The 18,986-nt window shown below is 63.0% G+C and overlaps 1 protein-coding gene across 4 annotated transcripts; it reads right to left on the bottom strand.

Moving 5' to 3' along the window:
• Positions 1 to 723: 723 nt before the first annotated feature.
• PHC2 (polyhomeotic homolog 2) lies at positions 724 to 12,965 on the bottom strand. Of its 4 annotated transcripts, none has more exons than XM_065649907.1 (15): positions 12,836 to 12,965; positions 9,088 to 9,259; positions 8,841 to 8,999; positions 8,684 to 8,761; positions 8,437 to 8,598; positions 6,941 to 7,045; positions 6,655 to 6,868; positions 5,690 to 6,006; positions 4,559 to 4,718; positions 3,017 to 3,219; positions 2,801 to 2,930; positions 2,570 to 2,684; positions 2,346 to 2,487; positions 1,940 to 2,246; positions 724 to 1,393 (listed from the first exon to the last, which is right to left on the bottom strand). In XM_065649907.1, exons 2-15 carry the CDS (start codon positions 9,229 to 9,231, stop codon positions 1,239 to 1,241), a joined length of 2,391 nt encoding a protein of 796 aa, XP_065505979.1. In that variant the 5' UTR covers positions 9,232 to 9,259; positions 12,836 to 12,965; the 3' UTR covers positions 724 to 1,238. The 4 variants fall into 4 exon arrangements, with proteins under 4 accessions (XP_065505979.1, XP_065505980.1, XP_065505983.1 ...); XM_065649908.1 differs by having other exon boundaries at positions 1,940 to 2,189; XM_065649911.1 differs by lacking the exons at positions 4,559 to 4,718; positions 5,690 to 6,006; positions 6,655 to 6,868; ... (4 more) ...; positions 9,088 to 9,259; positions 12,836 to 12,965 and adding an exon at positions 3,901 to 4,005.
• Positions 12,966 to 18,986: the final 6,021 nt, after the last annotated feature.

Genomic DNA, 18,986 nt, shown 5'->3' with positions numbered 1-18,986 from the left:
GACATGTCACCATGGCCACCAGCTCCAAGGATGTGTCACCACCACAGGTACAACCCCAGGGACATCTCACTGTGGCCACCATCTCTGGGGACATGTTGCCACCTCCAGGGACATCTCGCTATGGCCGCCAGCTCTGTGGCCACATGACCATGGGCACCAGCTTTGGGGACGCTTCACTGTGACCATCAGCTCTGGGGACACTTCACCACAGCCACCAGCTCCAGGGCGATGTCACCATGGGCACCAGCTCTGGCGACATGTCCCCACTACAGCCACCAGCTGCCAAGATGTGTCATAGTGGGTACAACCCCAGGGACATGTCACCATGGCCAACAGCCCTGGGGACACCTCACCACAGGCCCCAAGGACACGTCCCCATGGCCACCTGCCCCATGGTGCCACCACAGGGGGTGTCCCCTCCCAGTGTCCCCAAGCGCTGGGATTCAGGGTCACCCCACAGATGTGGATGGTCCCACTGGGGGATGCCGTAAGGAGGGTGCAAGCCGGGGGAGGGTGACCCCAGGGACACCGAGAGGTGACATCAGCCCTGACCCCATCACCCACAGGGTGTCCCACTACCCTCAGTGGCACTTGGGGACATCCCCAATGTGCTGCCTCAGTTTACCCAGGAAGGGGAGGAGGTGGGAGGAAAAGGGGGGGGGGCAAAATTTTATCTTTTTTTTCAGTGTTTATTAAAAACAAACAAACAAAAAAAAACAGGGAAAAAGGGGGGGTGAGACTGTGTTTTTTTCCTTTTTTTCTCTTTTCTTTTCTTAAAAAGACCATGGTGGCCGGGGGGGTGTGGGGGGGTCCTTACCTGCCTAGGGGGGCTCCCTGGCACCACCGTCCTCTGCTGAGGTGCCCCCGAAACAGCCCCAGCACGGGGTGGGGGGTGACGCCTCCACCCTCCCTGGGGCTCACACCCCCCCGGAGCTGGTCACCCAAATCGCAGGGAGGGGGATGGGGACACATTAAGGCAATCGTCCTGTTCGCCCTGCCGTTGTGGGGAGGGGGGGACACGGGGGAGATGCGGGAACCCCCCCTCCCTGCCGGAGAAGGGGGGGGTGACCCCCCCCATATGGGGGGACGCTATAGCTACGGGCTATATACACACCCTGGGGGGGCCCCGGGGTTGGGTTGTGCTCAAAAGTGCCCCCCCCACTCCCATAACCCCCCTCCCCAGGGGCACAGGGGTGTGGGGAAGGGGGTCCCGTGGGTGCTCCCCCTGCCCAGCGGCTCTAGGAGTCCTTGAGCATGTTGATGCGGGCGTAGATCTTGAGGGCCGGGCCCAGCTTGATATTCATGGTGCTCATGAGATGATCCTCCTTGAGCAGCAGCAGCGCCTGCCCGTCGATCTCCTGCGTGCGGAACTCCTCCGCGATCTCCTGGCAGCCTGGGTGGGGGGACACACTCAGAACCACCTCCAAAATGGGGGGTGGTGGCACAGAATCGTTTTGAGACCCTAGAGTCCACCCCCAGCACTGCCCCATGTCCTGAGAACCTCATGTCCATCTGTTCAACCCCTCCAGGGATGGTGACTCCAGCACTGCCCTGGGCAGCCTGTTCCAATGCCCCACAGCCCTTTGGGGAAGAAATTGTTCCCCAGATCCAACCTCAACCTCCCCTGGCGCAACTTGAGGCCGTTTCCTCTGGTCCTGGCGCTTGTTCCTGGGGAGCAGAGCCCGACCCCCCCTGGCTCCAAGCTCCTTTCAGGCAGGTCAGAGATCAGAAGGTCTCCCCTCAGCTCCTGTTCTCCAGCTGAACCCCCAGCTCCCTCAGCCACTCCCATCACACTTGTGCTCCAGCCCCTCACCAGCTCTGTTCCCTTCTCTCAACTCGCTCCAGCACCTCAAGTTCTTTCATCTCCCATTAAACCTCCCCGGCACAACTCGAGGCAGTTTCATCCCTGATCACCCGTGAAAATCCAGCCGCCCCTCACCCGGCAGCGAGCGGATGAACTCGTAAACGTCCTCCACGTTCCACTTGCTGGGCTCGCTGGGCAGGAACCGGTGGCCGATGCCGGGCAGGTCGCGGACGTGCACGTCGGGCAGCTCCATCTCGCGCAGCTCCAGGTCCCGCTCGCCCTGGCGCCGGCGGGAGGTAGAGGAACTGGCCGAGATGGGGGAAAGCGGCTCCTCGTAGCTCGAATTATCCGAACAACGACTGGAATCTTCTTGGCTGTGGTTGAGCTGCAACGACGCCGTCACGGAAAGAGGCACCGAACCCGGCGGGAGAGAAACCGGCGGCTGCGGGACGGAGCAGCGACCGGCCTCAGAGCCCACCCCGGGGGGTGCGCGCCTCACCTCGCGTTTGGGGACGGATCCCGCCCCGTTCCCTGCGCTCACCTGCTTCTTGGTGTCTTTGCTGAGAGGGGGCAGCGTCCCCTTGCAGGTCCGGCGGCGGCCGTGGGGGGGGCCACCGGGTTTTTGCAGTTTGCTGCGATCAGGGTGGAACAAACCCACCCGCTTCGTGCAGCCCACGTTGTACCTGCGGGGAAGGATGGGGGTGAGGGGGGGACAACCCCGTGCTGCGGGGGGGGTGGGGGTGTGTGTGTTTTTTTGAGGGTCACCTCTTGGCACAAGCCATGGAGCAGAAGCGCTTGGAGCGCTTGAATTTGTAGGCGAAGTCGACGCGGCCGCAGAGCTCGCACTTCAGTTTGGGGGGGTTCCCCTCCTCTTTGGATTCTGGTGGGCGCGGGGGGACGCCCAGAGAGAGAAAAAAACAACCAGCTCAGCCCCGAAATGTCGCTTGGATGTGGGTGGAGGGGGCGACAAACCGTTTCGGGGGGGCCGGGCGCTACCTTGTAAATAAGGTTCCTCCATTTCGGAGTCGGTGGTGGTGGCGTTGTCCTGCGGCGGGAGCTTCTCCGCCAGCAGCTCCTGCGCATACTTCTTCTTCAGCGTCCCCACCAGCAGCGAGGAGCGCCCCACCTGCCAAAAAAACACCCGTGGGTGCCCCCCCCCGCCATAAAAAACCCACTCCCTTCGCGTAGAAACGAAGCTCCGGGATACGTTACCGGGAACGGTTCGGCCCCTTCCTGGATGACGAAGCCCTCGATGACGTGGGTGAGGATCTGGGGTTTCACGATGGCCTGGGGGGGTTTGTTCTCACCATTGTGGGGGGCAGCGCCGGCGACGGTGGCGGCAGAGCTGCCGGTCCCCGAGGTCATGCCGGGAGCCGGCGGCTGGGGCTGCGCATGAAGGCGCTCGGCGGGCGGCTCTGCGGGGACACGGGGACACGCGGGTGGGTCCGGGGGACGCGGTGACGCGGGCGGTGACGCCGGGGCCGTTATCACCGTTATTACCATACAGCTGGGCCGGGAGGGGAGGGGGGTGAGGGGGAAGCAGCTGCCGCCGCTCCCAGCGCGGCCCAGGAGAGGCCGGTGTGAACCGGGGCGGGGGGCCCGAACCCCAAAGCGCTGCCCGAAATATCCCGGGGGGGCCCGAACTGCCCCCGAGGGCCCTGGCAGAGCCTCAAGAGGCCCCAAATACGCCCAGCGAGCCTCTAGCAGAGCACAAATCCACCCCGGACAACAGCAGCAAGGCCCCGGTACATCCCAGGACGCACCGGCGGAGCCCGGCAAGCCCCGATCTGCCCCACTCGGGCCCCACCGGCCCCGGCCGAGCCCGGTCCGGCCCCGTTTGCCCCGCTCAGGCCTCGCCGCCCCCGCCCGGCCCGGTCCGGCCCCGGGAGGCCCCAGCACCTTTGTCCGGCGGCGGAGGCCGCTCCCCGGGCCGGGCCGCGGCTGCGGAGCCAGAACCGGCCTGGGAAGGGGGGGGGAACGGGACGGGGGGCGGATGCGGAAGTGAGGTCAGCGCCCGCCGCCCCGCCGGGCCGAGCCGGGCCGGGCCAGGCCGAGCCTCGGCGGGGCGGGTGTAGGCGCGGCCGGGCCGCACTCACCGGCGGCGCTCAGCGGCTCGGCGGCCCCATGGCGCGGACAAAGGCGGCGGCGGACGGGCGGCAGCGGCGGCCGAGCGGGGACAAAGGCGGCGGCGGCGGCGGCGGGGCCAGGCCGGGCGGCGGCGGCTGCTGCGCGGGGAGGGGCGGGGCCGCCGCTGGACACGCCCCACGGCCGCGCCGCGATTGGCTGCCGCCGCGCGCGCGCGCCCACGCCGCCAGCGGGCGGAGCCGCTGATTGGGGGGGGGGGGGAGGCGGGGCCGAGCCGCTGGGCGGAGCGAATGGGAGGGGCGGGGGCAGAGCGCTGGGCGGAGCCAACGGGAGGGGCGGGGCCAGGGCGCTGGGCGGAGCCAACGGGAGGGGCGGGGCCAAGACAGCTGGTGGAGCCGCCGCGAAGGGGGGGCCGGAGCCTCGGGAAGGGGCGGAGCCTCGGGAAGGGGCGGGGCCAGGCGGTCCCCGCAGCCCGTGCCCTCCCGTTCCCACGCGTGGGGTCGCCCCCCGCAGCCACCCGTGTGCGAAGCCAACGGGGCAGAGACCCCCGCTGCACTCATCCCGACCCCCCACCCCACCGCGTCACCCCCACCCGTGCCTCAGTTTCCCCCCGCTATGGTAGCGGTGGCTCCGCCCCACAAGTGGGTGCCCGTGGGGGGGGGGCCTTACCGTGCGTGGGGGGCCGCTCGCCCTCGGGGGTGTCGGGGCCCGGGGGGGCGGCGGGCGGCGAGAGGGCAGGGGGCTGCGGCGGGGCGGCGGGCGGGCTCTCGGTGCTCCTGGGGGTGGGCAGCGGGTCCCGGCGGGCGCCCTCGGGGACCCCCAGCGGGGGCTGCGGGGGGGGCACACACGTGCGCAAGGGTCAGACACGCGTGTGCGGGTGTGTGTGCAGAGCACACAGGTGTGCACATGCGTGCACGCGTTGGGTATGCACACGTGTGCGCACACGTGCAGGGATCAGACGCACGGGTCAAGCACACGCGTGCACATGTGCGCAGAGCAGGGGTACACGCGCGGTCACGGATCTGGCAAACGTGCAAAAACGTGCATGGAACAGGTACACACGTGTGCAAAGACATGCACTGAGCACACATGCAGGGACCAGGCGCGTGCACACAGCAGGGGCACATGTGCATGCGTCAGACATGCATTTGCACACACGTGTGTACACACATGCACAGAGCAGGTACATGCACTCGCAGGGGTCTGGCATGAATGTGCACACACGTGCATCAAGCAGCAGTGCAGGGATCAGGCACATGTACACCCCTCTGTGCACAAATCCGGGGCAGCTGTGCACACATACGTGCACGGATCTGCATGAGTGTGCACCCAGGTGCGTGCAGACACACGTGGATCAAACACACGTGCACACAACGTGCGTGGCTCAAGGGCACACGTGCACATGCACACGCCCCCACGTGCACCGCGCAGGTGCACACACGCGTGTGCACGGCTCAGGCACGTGGCTGCACACACACGCGCAGGATCTCGCCAGCCTGTGCACAAACACGCGCATGGACCAAGCACACACGTGCACACCCACGGAATCTGGCGCGAGCGTGTGCATGCACACACATCACACACACGTGCACACACACAGACATGGATCTGCCCCCAGACCAGGGGCACACGCACACAAACCTGTGCGCACATCGGCCCCCCCATTCCCACACCAGCCCCTCAATGCACCCCCAGCTCCCTCCCCAGACAACCCCCCCAGCCCTCCCTGCACCCCCAAACGGTGCCAGGGGGTCAGGGGACATGGCGGGGGGTCTGGGGGACACGGGGGACGCCCCTCACCGTGGCGCCGGCGGGCTGCAGCTGCAGGATGACGGCCGAGGCGTGCTGGAACTTGCGGGGGGCAGCGTGGCAGCTGGGGTGACCGTTGGGGGGGCCCCCCTCACCCCCCGCTCCTTGGGGAACCCCCACTTTGGGCTGGGGGGCCGGGCCAGGGCTGGCGGGGGGCAGGGGTTGGAGTTGGGGGGCGGTCGGGGGGCCCGGGGGGGGCTGCCCGCGGGGTGCCAGCTGCTGCTGCTGGATGACGAACTGTTGCTGCTGCGGCTGCGTCGGCTTCGGCGGCTGCTGCAGGAACTGGGGGGGCTGCAGCGGGGCGTAGGCTGCGGGGACAGCGATGGGGGACAGGGACCCCCCCCTCGTCACCAGTACCTCAGCCCCAATGGACCCCGCCCCCAGGATCCTCCCCTCTTGCCAGGCTGCTCCTCGCCCTGGTGTCTGTTCACTCTGGTGCCTACTGACAACCAGCTTTACCAGCTCCTGCTGCGGATGGGGGGCTGAGCTCAGGCTGTCCCGGGGGTCTTCCCCACATTTTGGGAGCTGCAGGAGCACAGCACCCCCAGGCTCCATCATCCCATGGGGTCCCCTGGCCCATCCCCTCACTGCTCCAACCCCCTGCACCGGTGCACCCCACTGGACCCCAGGACCCTCTGGGTGCTCAGACCCCACCAGACAGGGTCCCTGAGGGGACGTGCGACCCACAAGGTCCCAAATACAGGCAGGGTGCCAATGTACAGGAAACACCAGCAGGGGAACAACCTGCTTGGCTGAGGGCTGTGCTCACCCTGCTCACCTCACCCTGATTTTCTGAGCACCCAAGTAGGGGGTGATGCACCCCTGAAGTGGGTATATGGGGCTGCCCGGCCCACATACAGGCTAGAAAACAGTCATTAGGTTTCAGAGTAAACACTCCACCCCATGGCTTCCCCAGCACCCACGGGTGACCCCCCTGCCCTAGCACAGCACCTTACCTGGGGTGACGAGTGGGTGCGTGGTTGCGGGGGTGGCGGCGCGGGCCAGGGGGTGGGCGCGGGCGTCGGGCCCCTCGTTTTTTTTGAGGTGCTCGGCGGGGGGGTCGGGTGGGGGACCCCGGGGGGGGCCGGCCCGGGGTGGGGGACCACCGGGGGGCTTCATGGCCAGGGCGGGGAGGTGGGGGCCGGCGGGCCGAAGGGCCAGGCTGTGCACCTGCAATGGCAGCGGGTCAGGGGGGCTGCAGGGGGGCGGATTTTGGGGGGCTGGGGACGCGGGGGGGCTCACCTGGGGGGTGGCGGGCGGTGGGGCGGGCGGTGGTGCCGGTGGCGGTGCTGGCGCAGGGCTCTCGGGCCGGACGGCACTGACGGGGCCCGTGGGGGTGAAGATGAGCTGGGGGGGGACACAGAGAGTGGGTGTGTGGCCCCCCCATGTTGGGGGGTGGCACTCTGTGTGTCCCTCTGCTCCCTGGGGTCCCTATGGGGTGACACGTGTGGCCCCCTGCCCATGTCCCCAGGGACCTCCGCTGCCAGCAGGGGTGCCAGGGACAGGCACTTTGCACCCCCAGTGTGGTGGGGGACACTCCACAGGGTGCTGACATCCCCCAAAGGCAAAGAGTGCCCCCTCAGGCTTGGGGACCCCCAAAGGGAGCTGTGGGTGCCATGTGGGGCTGGGTACCCCACAGTGGGGCAGGGAGCACCCTATATGGGAGCTGGGGGGCTATAGGGTCTATGTCCCTGCTATGGGGTGTGGGCACCCCGGAATGGGGGTAAGGGGCACCCTGAGGGGTCTGAGGACCCCACGGGAGGGTGGGGGCACCCTGGGAGGTTTGGGCACCCCCAACAGAGTCGGGGCACCTCATGGGGTCTGGGTGTCCCACCCAGGTCTGACGGGCACCCTATGGGGTCTGGCACCCTGAGCATAGTGGGGGGCACCCTTTGGGATCTGGGCTCCCCACAGCAGGACAACGGGCACCCCAGAGCTGGTGATGGGCACTCTATAGGGTCTGGGTACCCCAGTGTGGGGTGACGGGCACCCCATGGGTCCTGGGCACCCCACAGCGGGGCAATGGGCACCCTGTAGGATCTGGGTACCTCAATGTGGGGTGATGGGCACCCTATGGGTCCTGCGCTCCCCACAGGAGGACAAGGGGCACCCCACAGACCCTGGGCACCTCGCAGTGGGGTGGCGGGCACCCTCTGTGTCCTGCCCACCCCACAGCAGGATGAAGGGAACCCCATGAGTCCTGAGCACCCCACCATAGGTTGAAGGGCACCCTCTGTGTCCTGCCCACCCCATAGCAGGACAAGGGGCACCCCACAGGTCCTGGGTACCCCACAGGTGGCTGATGGGCACCCTATGGGTCCTGCCCACCCCGCAGCAGGACAAGGGGCACCCCACAGACACCGGGCACTTTACAGCAGGATGAGGGGCACCCCACAAGTCCCAGGCACCCCACGGGGTCTGGATATCCTATGGGGAGTGATGGGCACCTTCTGTGTCCTGCCCACCCCACAGCAGGGTGACGGGCACCCCACGGGTCCCAGGCACTGCATAGTGGGGTAATAGGCACCCTTTGGGTCCCAGGCACCCCACAGCAGGACAAGGGGCACCCCATGGGCCTTGGGCACGTTGTGGGGTCTGGGTACCCCACTGTGGGGCGATGGGCACCCTATGCGTCCTGCTCACACCACAGCAGGACAAGGGGCACCCCATGGGTCCTGGGCACCCCACAACAGGATGAGGGGAACCCCACGGTGCTGTGGGGCAGGTTCCCCACTTACCATCTGCGCCCGCAGGTACATCTGGGCCTGGCTGGCGGTGAGGGCGGGCGAGGCGGCGTTGCCCAGCAGCACGGCCTGCTGCGCGATGCCCGAGGCGCCGGGGCCCACGCTCTGTGCCCGGTTCAGCAGCTGCGCCGCAGCCGGGGACGTCGCCAGGTTGATCTGGAACGGGACGGCAGGAGAAAACCGGGGTGCCGTGCCGGATCGAGGGGTGGGTGCTGGCGGGACGGGCGCCCGGGGGACTCACCGTGGGTTGCTGCGCCGGCGCAGGCTGTGCGCCATTGCCACCCGAAGAACCGCTCTGCCTGTTCGCCGCCAGGCTGGCCTGGGGACAAAAAGAAGAGGCAAATGTCAGCGGCGCACGGCACCGCAGCACCCACGGGTGCCCCCAGGGTGCCCTGTACCTGCTGGACGGCCGCCAGGCTCTGGAGCTGGGCGCTGGTGAGGTGCTGCTGCTGCAGCGCGGCCGTCTGCAGCATCAGGTGCTGCTGCTGCGCCGCGTACATCTGCTGCAGGTACTGCGCCGCCGTGTTGGGCTGCCGGTGCAGCGCCTGCTGGATCACCTGCGGGGAGCGGGGACGTTCCCAGGCTGCACCCCGACCACAAATGTCACCCCCTTGTTCCAGCTCCCCCCCCGCCAAAACGCGGTACCTGGACGGTCTGGCGGTCGGGGATGCCGCTGTAGACGGAGATCTGGGGCGCGGGCGGGCGCGCGGTGCCGGTGCTGCTGGGTGTCGTGGCGGTGCCGCCGGCGCTGCTGGCGGGCGCGGGCGCCGGGAGCTGCTCGTTCTCCATGGTGGGGGGCAGGGGGGTCAGGCTAGAGCTGGGAGGGAAGGGAGGATGAGGAGGGCACCCTGCGGCACCCAAAGGTGGAACCCGATGTCTGGTCTGAGGGGTTATGGGCGGGAGGAGCCCCCGGGATGGGGGAGATGGGGAACGGGAGGATGGATGGAAGGACAGAGGGGTGGACAGAGGTTGGGAAGGGACAGAGGGATGGACAGAGGAAAGGGGGGACGGACAGAGGGACGGCTGGGAGGAAGGGAGAGACAAAGGTGAAGATGCAGGGAGGGACAGAAGGACAGATAGAAGGAAATGAGGGAAGGAAGGAAGTAGGAAAGGGACAAAGGACAGGAAGGAAGGACAGATGGACAGATGGAAGGAGGACAGGGCAGAAGGAAGTAGGAAAGGGATGGAAGGAAACAGAGAGGAAAGGAGGGAGAGAAGGACAGAAGTAGGAAAGAACACACAGGAGGACAGAAGGAGGAAAGGAGTAAATGGAAAGGAGAAAGGGAAGGAAGAAGGGAGGGAGGGAAGGATGGATGGAGAGAAGGACAGACGGAGGGTGGACAGAATGATAGGACGACAGGACGGAGCAAGGACAGACAGAAGGAAAGAGATGAAGACAGGAAAGGACGGACAGAAGAAAGGACGGATGGAAGTAGGAAAGGGATGTAGGGATGGAAGGAAGGATGGACAGAAGAAAGGGACAAGGGGAGGACAGATGGAAGGAAGGACAGACGGAAGGGAGAAAAGGGATGGATGGGTTGATGGAAGGGGACAGACAGGAGGGACAGAGGAACAGGAGGAGGACAAGGGCTCTGTGGAGGCTGCGGGCAGCACCACTATCTCCATGACCACCAGCACCGCGGTGGCCACGAGGCCCCGTGGTCACCAACAGCCACCCATGGCCACCACGCTCCTCTGGTCACCCGCCCGTGACAGCTGTCCCTGCCCAGACCCTGCACCACCAGGCCGTGAGTGCCACCATGATGGTGCCACCGCCACGGGTGCCACCACCACGGGTGCCACCGCGGTAGGACCAGGGACAGCAGTGCAGACACTGCAGACCATGGACAGCGGTCACAGTGGGTGGCCTTGGTGGCCTTGGTAGGTGGCCACGTCACAGCACGGCCACACCAGCCGCCTCCAGCCCGACACCCGTGGGACGTGGCAGCGGTGACATCCCCGGGGGGTTGTGTCCCCTGCTGGGACGTGCACATGTCCCCGGGGGTGGCAGCATGTGTCCCCATCGCTCCTTGGCGTGGCCCGTGACACTCCAGCCCTGTGTCCGTCCACCGACACGTGTCCACTGGGGAAATTTTGGAAAGAACTTTTCCCCATCAAGCAGTTGTGGATTTTTTTGTCCCCCTCTAGAAGAGCCTGGTGGCATCAGGGTGACACGGGGCCACCATAGTGACCGACACATGGGGACCAGGTCCATCCAGAGCCAGCCCCCAGGGACGAGGACAGTGCAGGAGGCCCCACTACATCCCCCCCACCAAACCCTGTGGATTTTGGGATGTCAGGGACGACGACCTCGCTTTTGAGCCATGAGTGACAGGGACAACCCATGTCCGACCCCTGAAAAAACATTAAACGCACCCAAAATGAACAAAATAGGGGCAGGATCCCAGCGCTGCTGGGTGTCAGCAGGACCCACCGTGGGTGGGGGGCACAGGGCGGTCCCACAGCCGGTACGGGGAGCAGCGGCAGAGCTGGAACCCCCCAAGCTGAGCCCGAAATGGGGCACAAAGAGATGGGGGGGTGGGAAATCATCGTGCGGGAGTGGGATAGGATAGAGGGGGTGGGACAGGACAGCGAGCGGTGAGGTGGGGGGGTGGGAAATAGTAATAATGGGGTGCAAAATTGGAAAGGGGGTGCAAGATTATGGGGGGGCAGATATGATAGAGGGGGATCAGATATACTGGGGGGGTCAGATACGATGCTAAGCAGTGGAACATGGTAATGGGGGGTGGGAAGTAATAACAAAGGGGTGTAAAATCAGAAGGGGGGGGCACAAGATGATGGGGAGAGGTGGGAAAGGTGAGTGGGGGAGATTTAATGGGGGGGTGGGATAGACGGGGGTCAGATATAATGGGGGGTTCAGAAATAATGGGAGGGGTCAGATTTAATGGGGGGGGGTCAGATTTCATGCTAAGCAGTGGAACATGATAGTGGGGGGTGGGACATAATAATAAGGGTGTGTAAAATCAGAAGGGGGGCACAAGATGATGGGGAGGGGTGAGAAACATGAGGGGGGGTGGGATATAATGGGGGGTGGCATAGAGAGGGAGTCAGATATAACGTGGGGAGGTCAGATATGATAGAAAGCAGTGGAACATGGTAGTGGGGAGTGGGAAGTAATAACAAGGGGGTATAAAAGTGTGGGGGGAAAGGTGAATGGGGGAAGATTTAACGGGGGGTGGGATAAACAGGGGTCAGATATAACGTGGGGGGGTCAGATATGATAGAAAGCGGTGGAACACGGTAGTGGCGGGTAGGACATAATAATAAGGGGGTGTAAAATCAGAGGTGGGGCAGGGTGATGGGGAGGGGTGGGATATGGTGGTTGGGGGGGGACACACTAGTGGGGAGTGGGATATGATGAGGGCCAGATGTGCTAGCAAACAGTGGGACATGGTATGGGGGGTGGGAAGTAATAATAAGGGGGTGCAAAATCACAGAGGGGGCACAAGATGATGGAGAGGGGTGGGAAACATGGGGGGGATATAATGGGGGTCTGATATAATGTGGGGGGGTCAGATATGATAGAAAGCAGTGGAACATGGTAGTGGGGGGTGGGAAGAAGTATTAAGGGGGTGCAAAAACATGGGGGGGCACGAGATGCTGGGGAGGGGTGGGAAACACAAGAGGGGGGATATAATGGGGGGGTGGGATACAGTAGAGGAGGGGTCAGATATAATGAGGGGTCAGATATAATGTTAAGCAGTGGAACATGATAGTGGGGGGGTGGGACACAATAATAAAGGGCTGTAAAACCAGAGGGGGGTGCAGGATGATGGGAAGGGCTGGGAAACATGAGTGGGGGGTGGGATAGAGTGGGGGGGGGCAGATATAATAGAGGAGAGACAGATATGATGCTGGGCAGTGGAACACGATAGTGGAGGGTGGGAAGTAATAATAAGGGGATGCAAAATAAGAGGGGGGGTGCAGGATGACGGGGGGGTGGGATATGGTGGTTGCGGGGGGGGACCCTAGTGGGGGGTAGGATAGAATAGAGGTGGGGTGGGATATGATGGGGGGCAGATGTGATAGTAAGCAGTGGAACATGATAGTCGGGGGGTGGGACATAATAATAAGGGGATGTAGAATTAGAGGTGGGGGGCAAGGTGATGGGGAGGGGTGGGAAACACAAGCGGGGGGGATATAACGGGGGTGGGCGGGAAACCGGGGGCTCCAGAGCGGGGCGGGGAACGGCGGCGGGACACGGACACCGGCGGGGTCCAGCCCGGGCCTGGCGGGCGGGTAAACTGAGGCACGGCGGGTCCCGGGGCGCATGCGCGGCGCGGCCCCCCCACCCCCCTCTCTGTCCCCCCCCCGGCCCCGGCCCGGCCCAGACAAAGCCGCCGGGGCCCGGTAGCGGCGGCAAGCGCGGTACCTGCGGCCCGGGCGGAGCGGCTCCCGCCGGCCACGGCCATGGCCCCGGCGGCTCCGGGGGCGGGCGGGGGGCGGCGGGGGGGTGCCGGTGCCGGTGCCGGCGGGGCCGGGCCCGCGGCCGCTCCCTCCTCCCTCAGGCGGCGGCGCGGCGGCCCGATGCCATAACTCATTTGCATTCCTCCGCGCGTCACGTGGGCCGGGGGAGCCAATCGCCGCCCCGCCCGCCCCGTCGGGACACGCCCACCGCGCCCCGCGCCCGCCGCGCGGGCGGCCGCCGCTCGCGCCTCGCCATGGCAACGCGGGGAGGGGAGGGGGGAGCGGGGTCGCCATGGCAACGGCGAGGGGCGGGGGGGAAGGCACCGGGGGGGCGCCGGTCACCGTGTCCCCGGCACCCCGGGGGATCCCCAGGGCTGGTAGCGGCTGGGTGCTGCGCTGGAGGGACGGTGGCGCCGGTCAGCGGTGCTGCCTGCGGACAGCCGGTGTCACCCTCGGGTACCCGGGGCTGGTACCGGTGGGATGCTGCGGTACACGGGTAGTACCCGGGGCTGGTACCGGTGGGATGCTGCGGTACGCGGGTGGTACCCGGGGCTGGTACCGGTGGGATGCTGCGGTACGCGGGTGGTACCCGGGGCTGGTACCGGTGGGATGCTGCGGTACGCGGGTGGTACCCGGGGCTGGTACCGGTGGGATGCTGCGGTACGCGGGTGGTACCCGGGGCTGGTACCGGTGGGATGCTGCGGTACGCGGGTGGTACCCGGGGCTGGTACCGGTGGGATGCTGCGGTACACGGGTGGTACCCAGGGCTGGTACCGATGGGATGCTGCGGTACACGGGTGGTACCCGGGGCTGGTACCGGTGGGATGCTGCGGTACACGGGTGGTACCCGGGGCTGGTACCGGTGGGATGCTGCGGTACGCGGGTGGTACCCGGGGCTGGTACCGGTGGGATGCTGCGGTACGCGGGTGGTACCTGGGGCTGGTACCGGTGGGAGGCTGCGGTACGCGGGTGGTACCCGGGCCTGGTACCAGTGGGAGGCTGCGGTACGTGGGTGGTACCCAGGGCTGGCACCGGTGGGATGATGTGACACGGGGAGGTGGCACCGGTGCCCGCGTCCCCGCCGCTGCCCGAGGTCACCCAGGGATGCTCAGGGCTGGTACCGCAGGGCCGCTGTCACGGGAGGGCCGTGGCGCTGGTCCCCGAGCCACCTGGGGTCACCGGGGGGATGCTGTGGCAGAGGGAGGTGGCACTGCTCCCTTGTGTCCCCCACTGGCACCCCAGGGTGCTCTGGGGGTGCCCAGGCTGGGCAGGCGCTGCTCCCGTCCCGGTGTCCTCACGGCTGAGTGGTGTCACCCCGAGGTGACACCCAATTTACTGCCCCGCAGGGACGATGCCGCTGGTGGGGACATGATTTGCCGGAGGGATTTTGGGCACTGAACTTTGGGCAGTTAATCAGACCTAATTAACTGTGGGCTAACGAACACCCCCTCATCTGGGGTGCCCAGAGAACCCTGCAGCCCCCAACCCGGCAGGTGACCCCAAATCCCCTGGGGCTGGATGGAGCCAGAGGTTGGGGGTTCACCCCTGTTTCCCCGAGACCGGGGCTGCGTTTCGGCCCCGTGCGCCCGGCACCGGGTCGGGAAACGAATCTGGGAGGATAAACAGTGCCAGGGGGTGCTGAGGGTGCTGCCCAGCGTGGAAAATAAAAATATCTGCTCCTGAAGGGCTTGGGGGTTTGCAAAAGGGCTTGTGGGTTTGCAGTGGGGCTTCTGGATTCGCAAAGGGGCTTGTGGGTTTGCAGTGGGGTTTGGGGGTTTGTAAGGGGATTTGTGAGCTTGCAACAAGTTTGGGGGTTTGCAATAGGGCTTGTGGGTTTGCAATGGAGCTTCTGAATTTGCAACGGGGCTTGCGGGTTTGCAAGAGGTTTCGTGGGTTTGCAAGGGGATTTGTGAGTTTGCAAAGGGGACTGTGGGTTTGCAGTGGGGCTTCTGAATTTGCAGTGGAGCTTGTGGGTTTGCAATGGTGCTTGAGGGTTTGCAATGGGGCTTGGGGGTTTGCAACAGGGCTCAGAGGTTTGCAAGGGGACTCGTGGGTTTGCGACAGGGCCTGTGTGTTTGCAATGGGGACCTGTGGGTTTGCAATGTGGCTTGGGGATTTGCAACAGGGTTTGGGGATTTGCAATGGGGCTTGTGGGTTTGCAATGGGCATTTGCGAGTTTGCAAGAGGATTCGTGGGTTTGCAACAGGGACTTGTGTGTTTGCAATGTGGCTTCTGGATTTTCAACAGGGCTTGTGGGTTTGCAGCAGGGCTTGTAAGTTTGCAACAGGGCTCGGAGGTTTGCAAGAGGATTCGTGGGTTTGCAATGGGGGTTGTGGGTTTGCAGTGGGGCTTCCGAATTTGCAGCGGGGCTTGTGGGTTTGCAAGGGGGCTTGTGGGTTTGCAAAGGGGACTTGTGGGTTTGCAAAGGGGACTCCTGGGTTCACACGCGGGAACTTGAGGTTTGCAAATGGGAGTTGAGGGTTTGCAGGCAGCCTCGAGAATCTGCACGCGGGGCTCGTGGATTTGCAAAGGGGACTCAAGGATTTGCATGTGGGCCATGGGGATTTGCAGCAGGGCTTGAGGATTTGCAGAGGGGACTCGTGGGTCTGCACATGGGACTCAAGAGTTTGCAGAGGGGCTGGTGGGTTTGCAAAGGGGCCGGTGGGTTTGCAAAAGGGCCGGTGGGTTTGCAAAAGGGCTCGTGGGTTTGCAAAAGGGCTCGTGGGTTTGCAAAGGGGCCGGTGGGTTTGCAAAGGGGACGGTGGGTTTGCAAAAGGGCTCGTGGGTTTGCAAAAGGGCTCGTGGGTTTGCAAAGGGGCCGGTGGGTTTGCAAAAGGGCCGGTGGGTTTGCAAAAGGGCCGGTGGGTTTGCAAAGGGGGCTTTTGGGTTTACAAGGGGTCTGTGGGTTTGCAAAGGGGCCAGTGGGTTTGCTCGGCTTGTGGGGTGGGTGCTGCCCACTCCTGCCGGCCCTGGGGGGGCTGTGAGGGCTGTGGGAGGATACTGGGGTTACTGGGAGAGCTATGGGTAGTACTGGGGGGGCTGTGAGGGCTATGGGGGTACTGGGGGCACTGGGGGGGCTGTAAGAGCACTGGGGGCAGTGTGGGTACCGGGAGGGCTATTGGGAGGTACTGGGGGGGCTGTGAGGGCACTGGGGGGCGATGGGAGGACACCCCACGCTGCTCCCGCTCCGTGGGCCCCGTGGCTGCTGCCGCGAGGGGGCGATGCCGCCCCTCCCACGGGACAGGCCTCACCGCCCGGGATTTCTCCCTTTTTTCCCCCTTTTTCCCCTCTTTTTTCCCTTTCCCCCCCTTTTTCTCTTCCCCTCTTTGTTGTCTCTTTTTTATTCCCCACCTCCCCGTTTGTTTTTTTTTTTTTTTCCATTTCTTTCACCCCACAATTCAAGCTACTCTGCCGTGCATCCCTGCCCACACCAAACCCACTTCAGAGCAGCGCCCGACCCAAATCCTGCCCTTTTCAGCCCCCAAAAAAGCCACGCCAGGCGATGACATCGCCAACCACAGCAAAGATGGGGCGGGGGGTCCCCATCGGGTACCGCCGCGGGGCACAAAGGATGCTCACCCAGCAAATCTCCAGCATCCCGGAGATGTGGTTTATTTTGGGGTATCCCATCCCGCATCCCACCCCATCCTGGGCTCCGGATGTTCATATTTAACCCCCCTCCGCAAAAAATAAAAAAATCCAAGCGATGCCAAATTCCCGATGCTCCCCGCGCATCCCGCCGGCGACGCCGATGGGATGCGATTCCTGAGCGCTCCAGGGAACCGGGCGGGAAAAGCTTTTAAGCAAAAATCCACATTGTTTCCACCCAGCGGGGCGACCATTCAACCTCCAAACACGCTCAGGGTTGGGTTTCCAGCCGGAAATTTCCCTCCGAAGGTACAAAAAGCCATATTCGCTTCCCCCCACCCCCGAAAAAAAAATAAAGGGGGGGGGGTGTGTGTGCAGGAAAAAAAAAAAAAAATTCCTCCGCCTCCTTGCAGGCTCTGCAAATATTTATGTGGTTCAAAAAGGTCCCGAGGGAACAAAGCACGGACACGGCGCGTCCCCCCCCGAACAATGGAGCCGGATATTTTCTGATGTGAGCGGAGCCGAGGCCGGAGCCGGTTCATATCCGCCTACCTGCGGCTTCCAGCTGCTCTAAATCCCTGCAAAAAAAAGGCAAAATGTTTTATTTTCGGGGGGGGGGAGGCGGGAAAAGTCTTTAAAAAAAAAAAAAAAAAGGAAAAAAGGGCTTTTTTTGGGGGGTGAAAGGCTTTTTTGGGGGGGAAAAAATGGCTTTTGGGGGGGTAAAAAAATTTGCTTTTTTGGGAAAAATTAGGCATTGCATGAGTGCCAGGCTCCCACCTCCCTGTGAGCACCACTGGGGGGTCACACCGTGGTGGTCCCCAAGTCGCCGATGCACAGCATCACCGCATCCCTTTCTTAACGAAGGCGGGTGGTTTAATGAAGCTGGGAGCTCGTTATCCCCCAGGGACCCCTGTCCATCCCTCGGTCCCCTGCACGAGCATCCCGGGATGCAAAGGTCACTGTCACCCCCCACCTTCAACCCCCCTGCCCTGGAGCATCCCCCCATTCCGGGGTAGGAAAGCGAGGAAAAGGGAATGACCGAGGTTATCTAAATATTTTGAGTCAGCTTTGGGGGTTTATTTTAATTTATTTGCAGTGCATTCAGGTATTTTTCCAAAGGAAATCGCCGGCTGACGTGTTCTCTCCTCCCCCCACCTTCTTCTGGATGCTCCAAATTGGAATTTTTTTTGCACAATTTTTGCCTCATTGCAGGGTCATTTTTTTTGTACAATCCCCCCATTTTTGCCCCAAGTTCTCAGTTTTTCGCTCACGGAGCAGAAATTGCGATTTCCATCCACTTGGTGTCGGCTCCAGCCCCCTCTCCATTGCCACCGTCCGTCCGTCCGTCCATCCCAAACCCCCCCAAACCCATCAGTGTTGGCTTATTTGGGGGGATCCATTCACCTCCCTGCAATTAAAGCCTTAATGTACCAGCGTTAACGATTACCGGGTTATCAATATCCTATAGGATCCATACGGGAAGGATTCAGCCCCTATTTTTCGACTGGAAATCCCGCCGGGTGCCAAATCGGCACTGGGAACTGAGCACCTTTTAGTGCTTTAAATCTGCTCCTGTTGCCCGTCCGTCATCTCCTTTGGGTTAATTAAATCATGCCAATTATTTCAGAGACGGCTTAAACTCCGGAATGGGGGGAGTCTCCCCAAACAGAGCTGCTGCTCTTGGTCGCAATGTAAATTTGTTTTTCCTGGGGCATTTAGTTCTGGAGTATTTAGCTCCAGGGCTATTTCGCATCTGGGCACCAGGGAATTTATTGCTGGTGCATTTAGCACTGGTGCATTTAGCAAAAGGGCATTTAGCTCTGGGGCATTTCGCATCGATGCATTTGGCATCTGGGGAATTTAGCATTAGTGCATTTAGCAAAAAAGCATTTAGCATCGGTGCATTTAAACCCCAGGACATTAAGCATCGGTGCATTTAACATCGGGGTGTTTAGCACGAGGGAATTAAGCACGACGGCGTCTGGCACTGGTGCATTTAGCGTCAGGGCATAAAAAGTTGGTGCACTGAGCACCAGGGCGTTAAGCAGCGGTGTATTTAGCACTGGGGCATTTAGTAAAGAGGCATTTAGCTCTGGGACATTAAGCATCAGGGTGTTTTGCATTGATGCATAAAGCGTTGCTGAATTTAGCACCAGGGCATTTAGCTCGGGTGCATTTAGTGTTGGTGCATTTAACTCCGGTGCATTTAGCTCTGGAGCATTTTACATTGGTGCATTTGGCTCTGGTGCATTTAACTCTGGTGCATTTATTGTTGGTGCATTTAGCACAGGTACATTTAATTCTGGTGCATTAGCACTGGTGCATTTAACTCTAGTGCATCTATTGTTGGTGCATTTAGCATTGGTACATTTAGTTCTGGTGCATTTTGCGCTGGCGCATTTATTGTTGGTGCATTTAGCTCTGGTGCATTTAACTCTGGAGCATTTAACTCTGGTGCATTCGGTGTTGGTGCATTTAACTCTGATGCATTTAGTGTTGGTGCATTTAGCTCTGGTGCATTTGGTGTT

The sequence above is a fragment of the Caloenas nicobarica genome, chromosome 22 (assembly GCF_036013445.1).
Source record: "Caloenas nicobarica isolate bCalNic1 chromosome 22, bCalNic1.hap1, whole genome shotgun sequence".
Classification (NCBI taxonomy): domain Eukaryota; kingdom Metazoa; phylum Chordata; class Aves; order Columbiformes; family Columbidae; genus Caloenas; species Caloenas nicobarica.
This window is presented reverse-complemented; position numbering and strand designations above follow the sequence as displayed.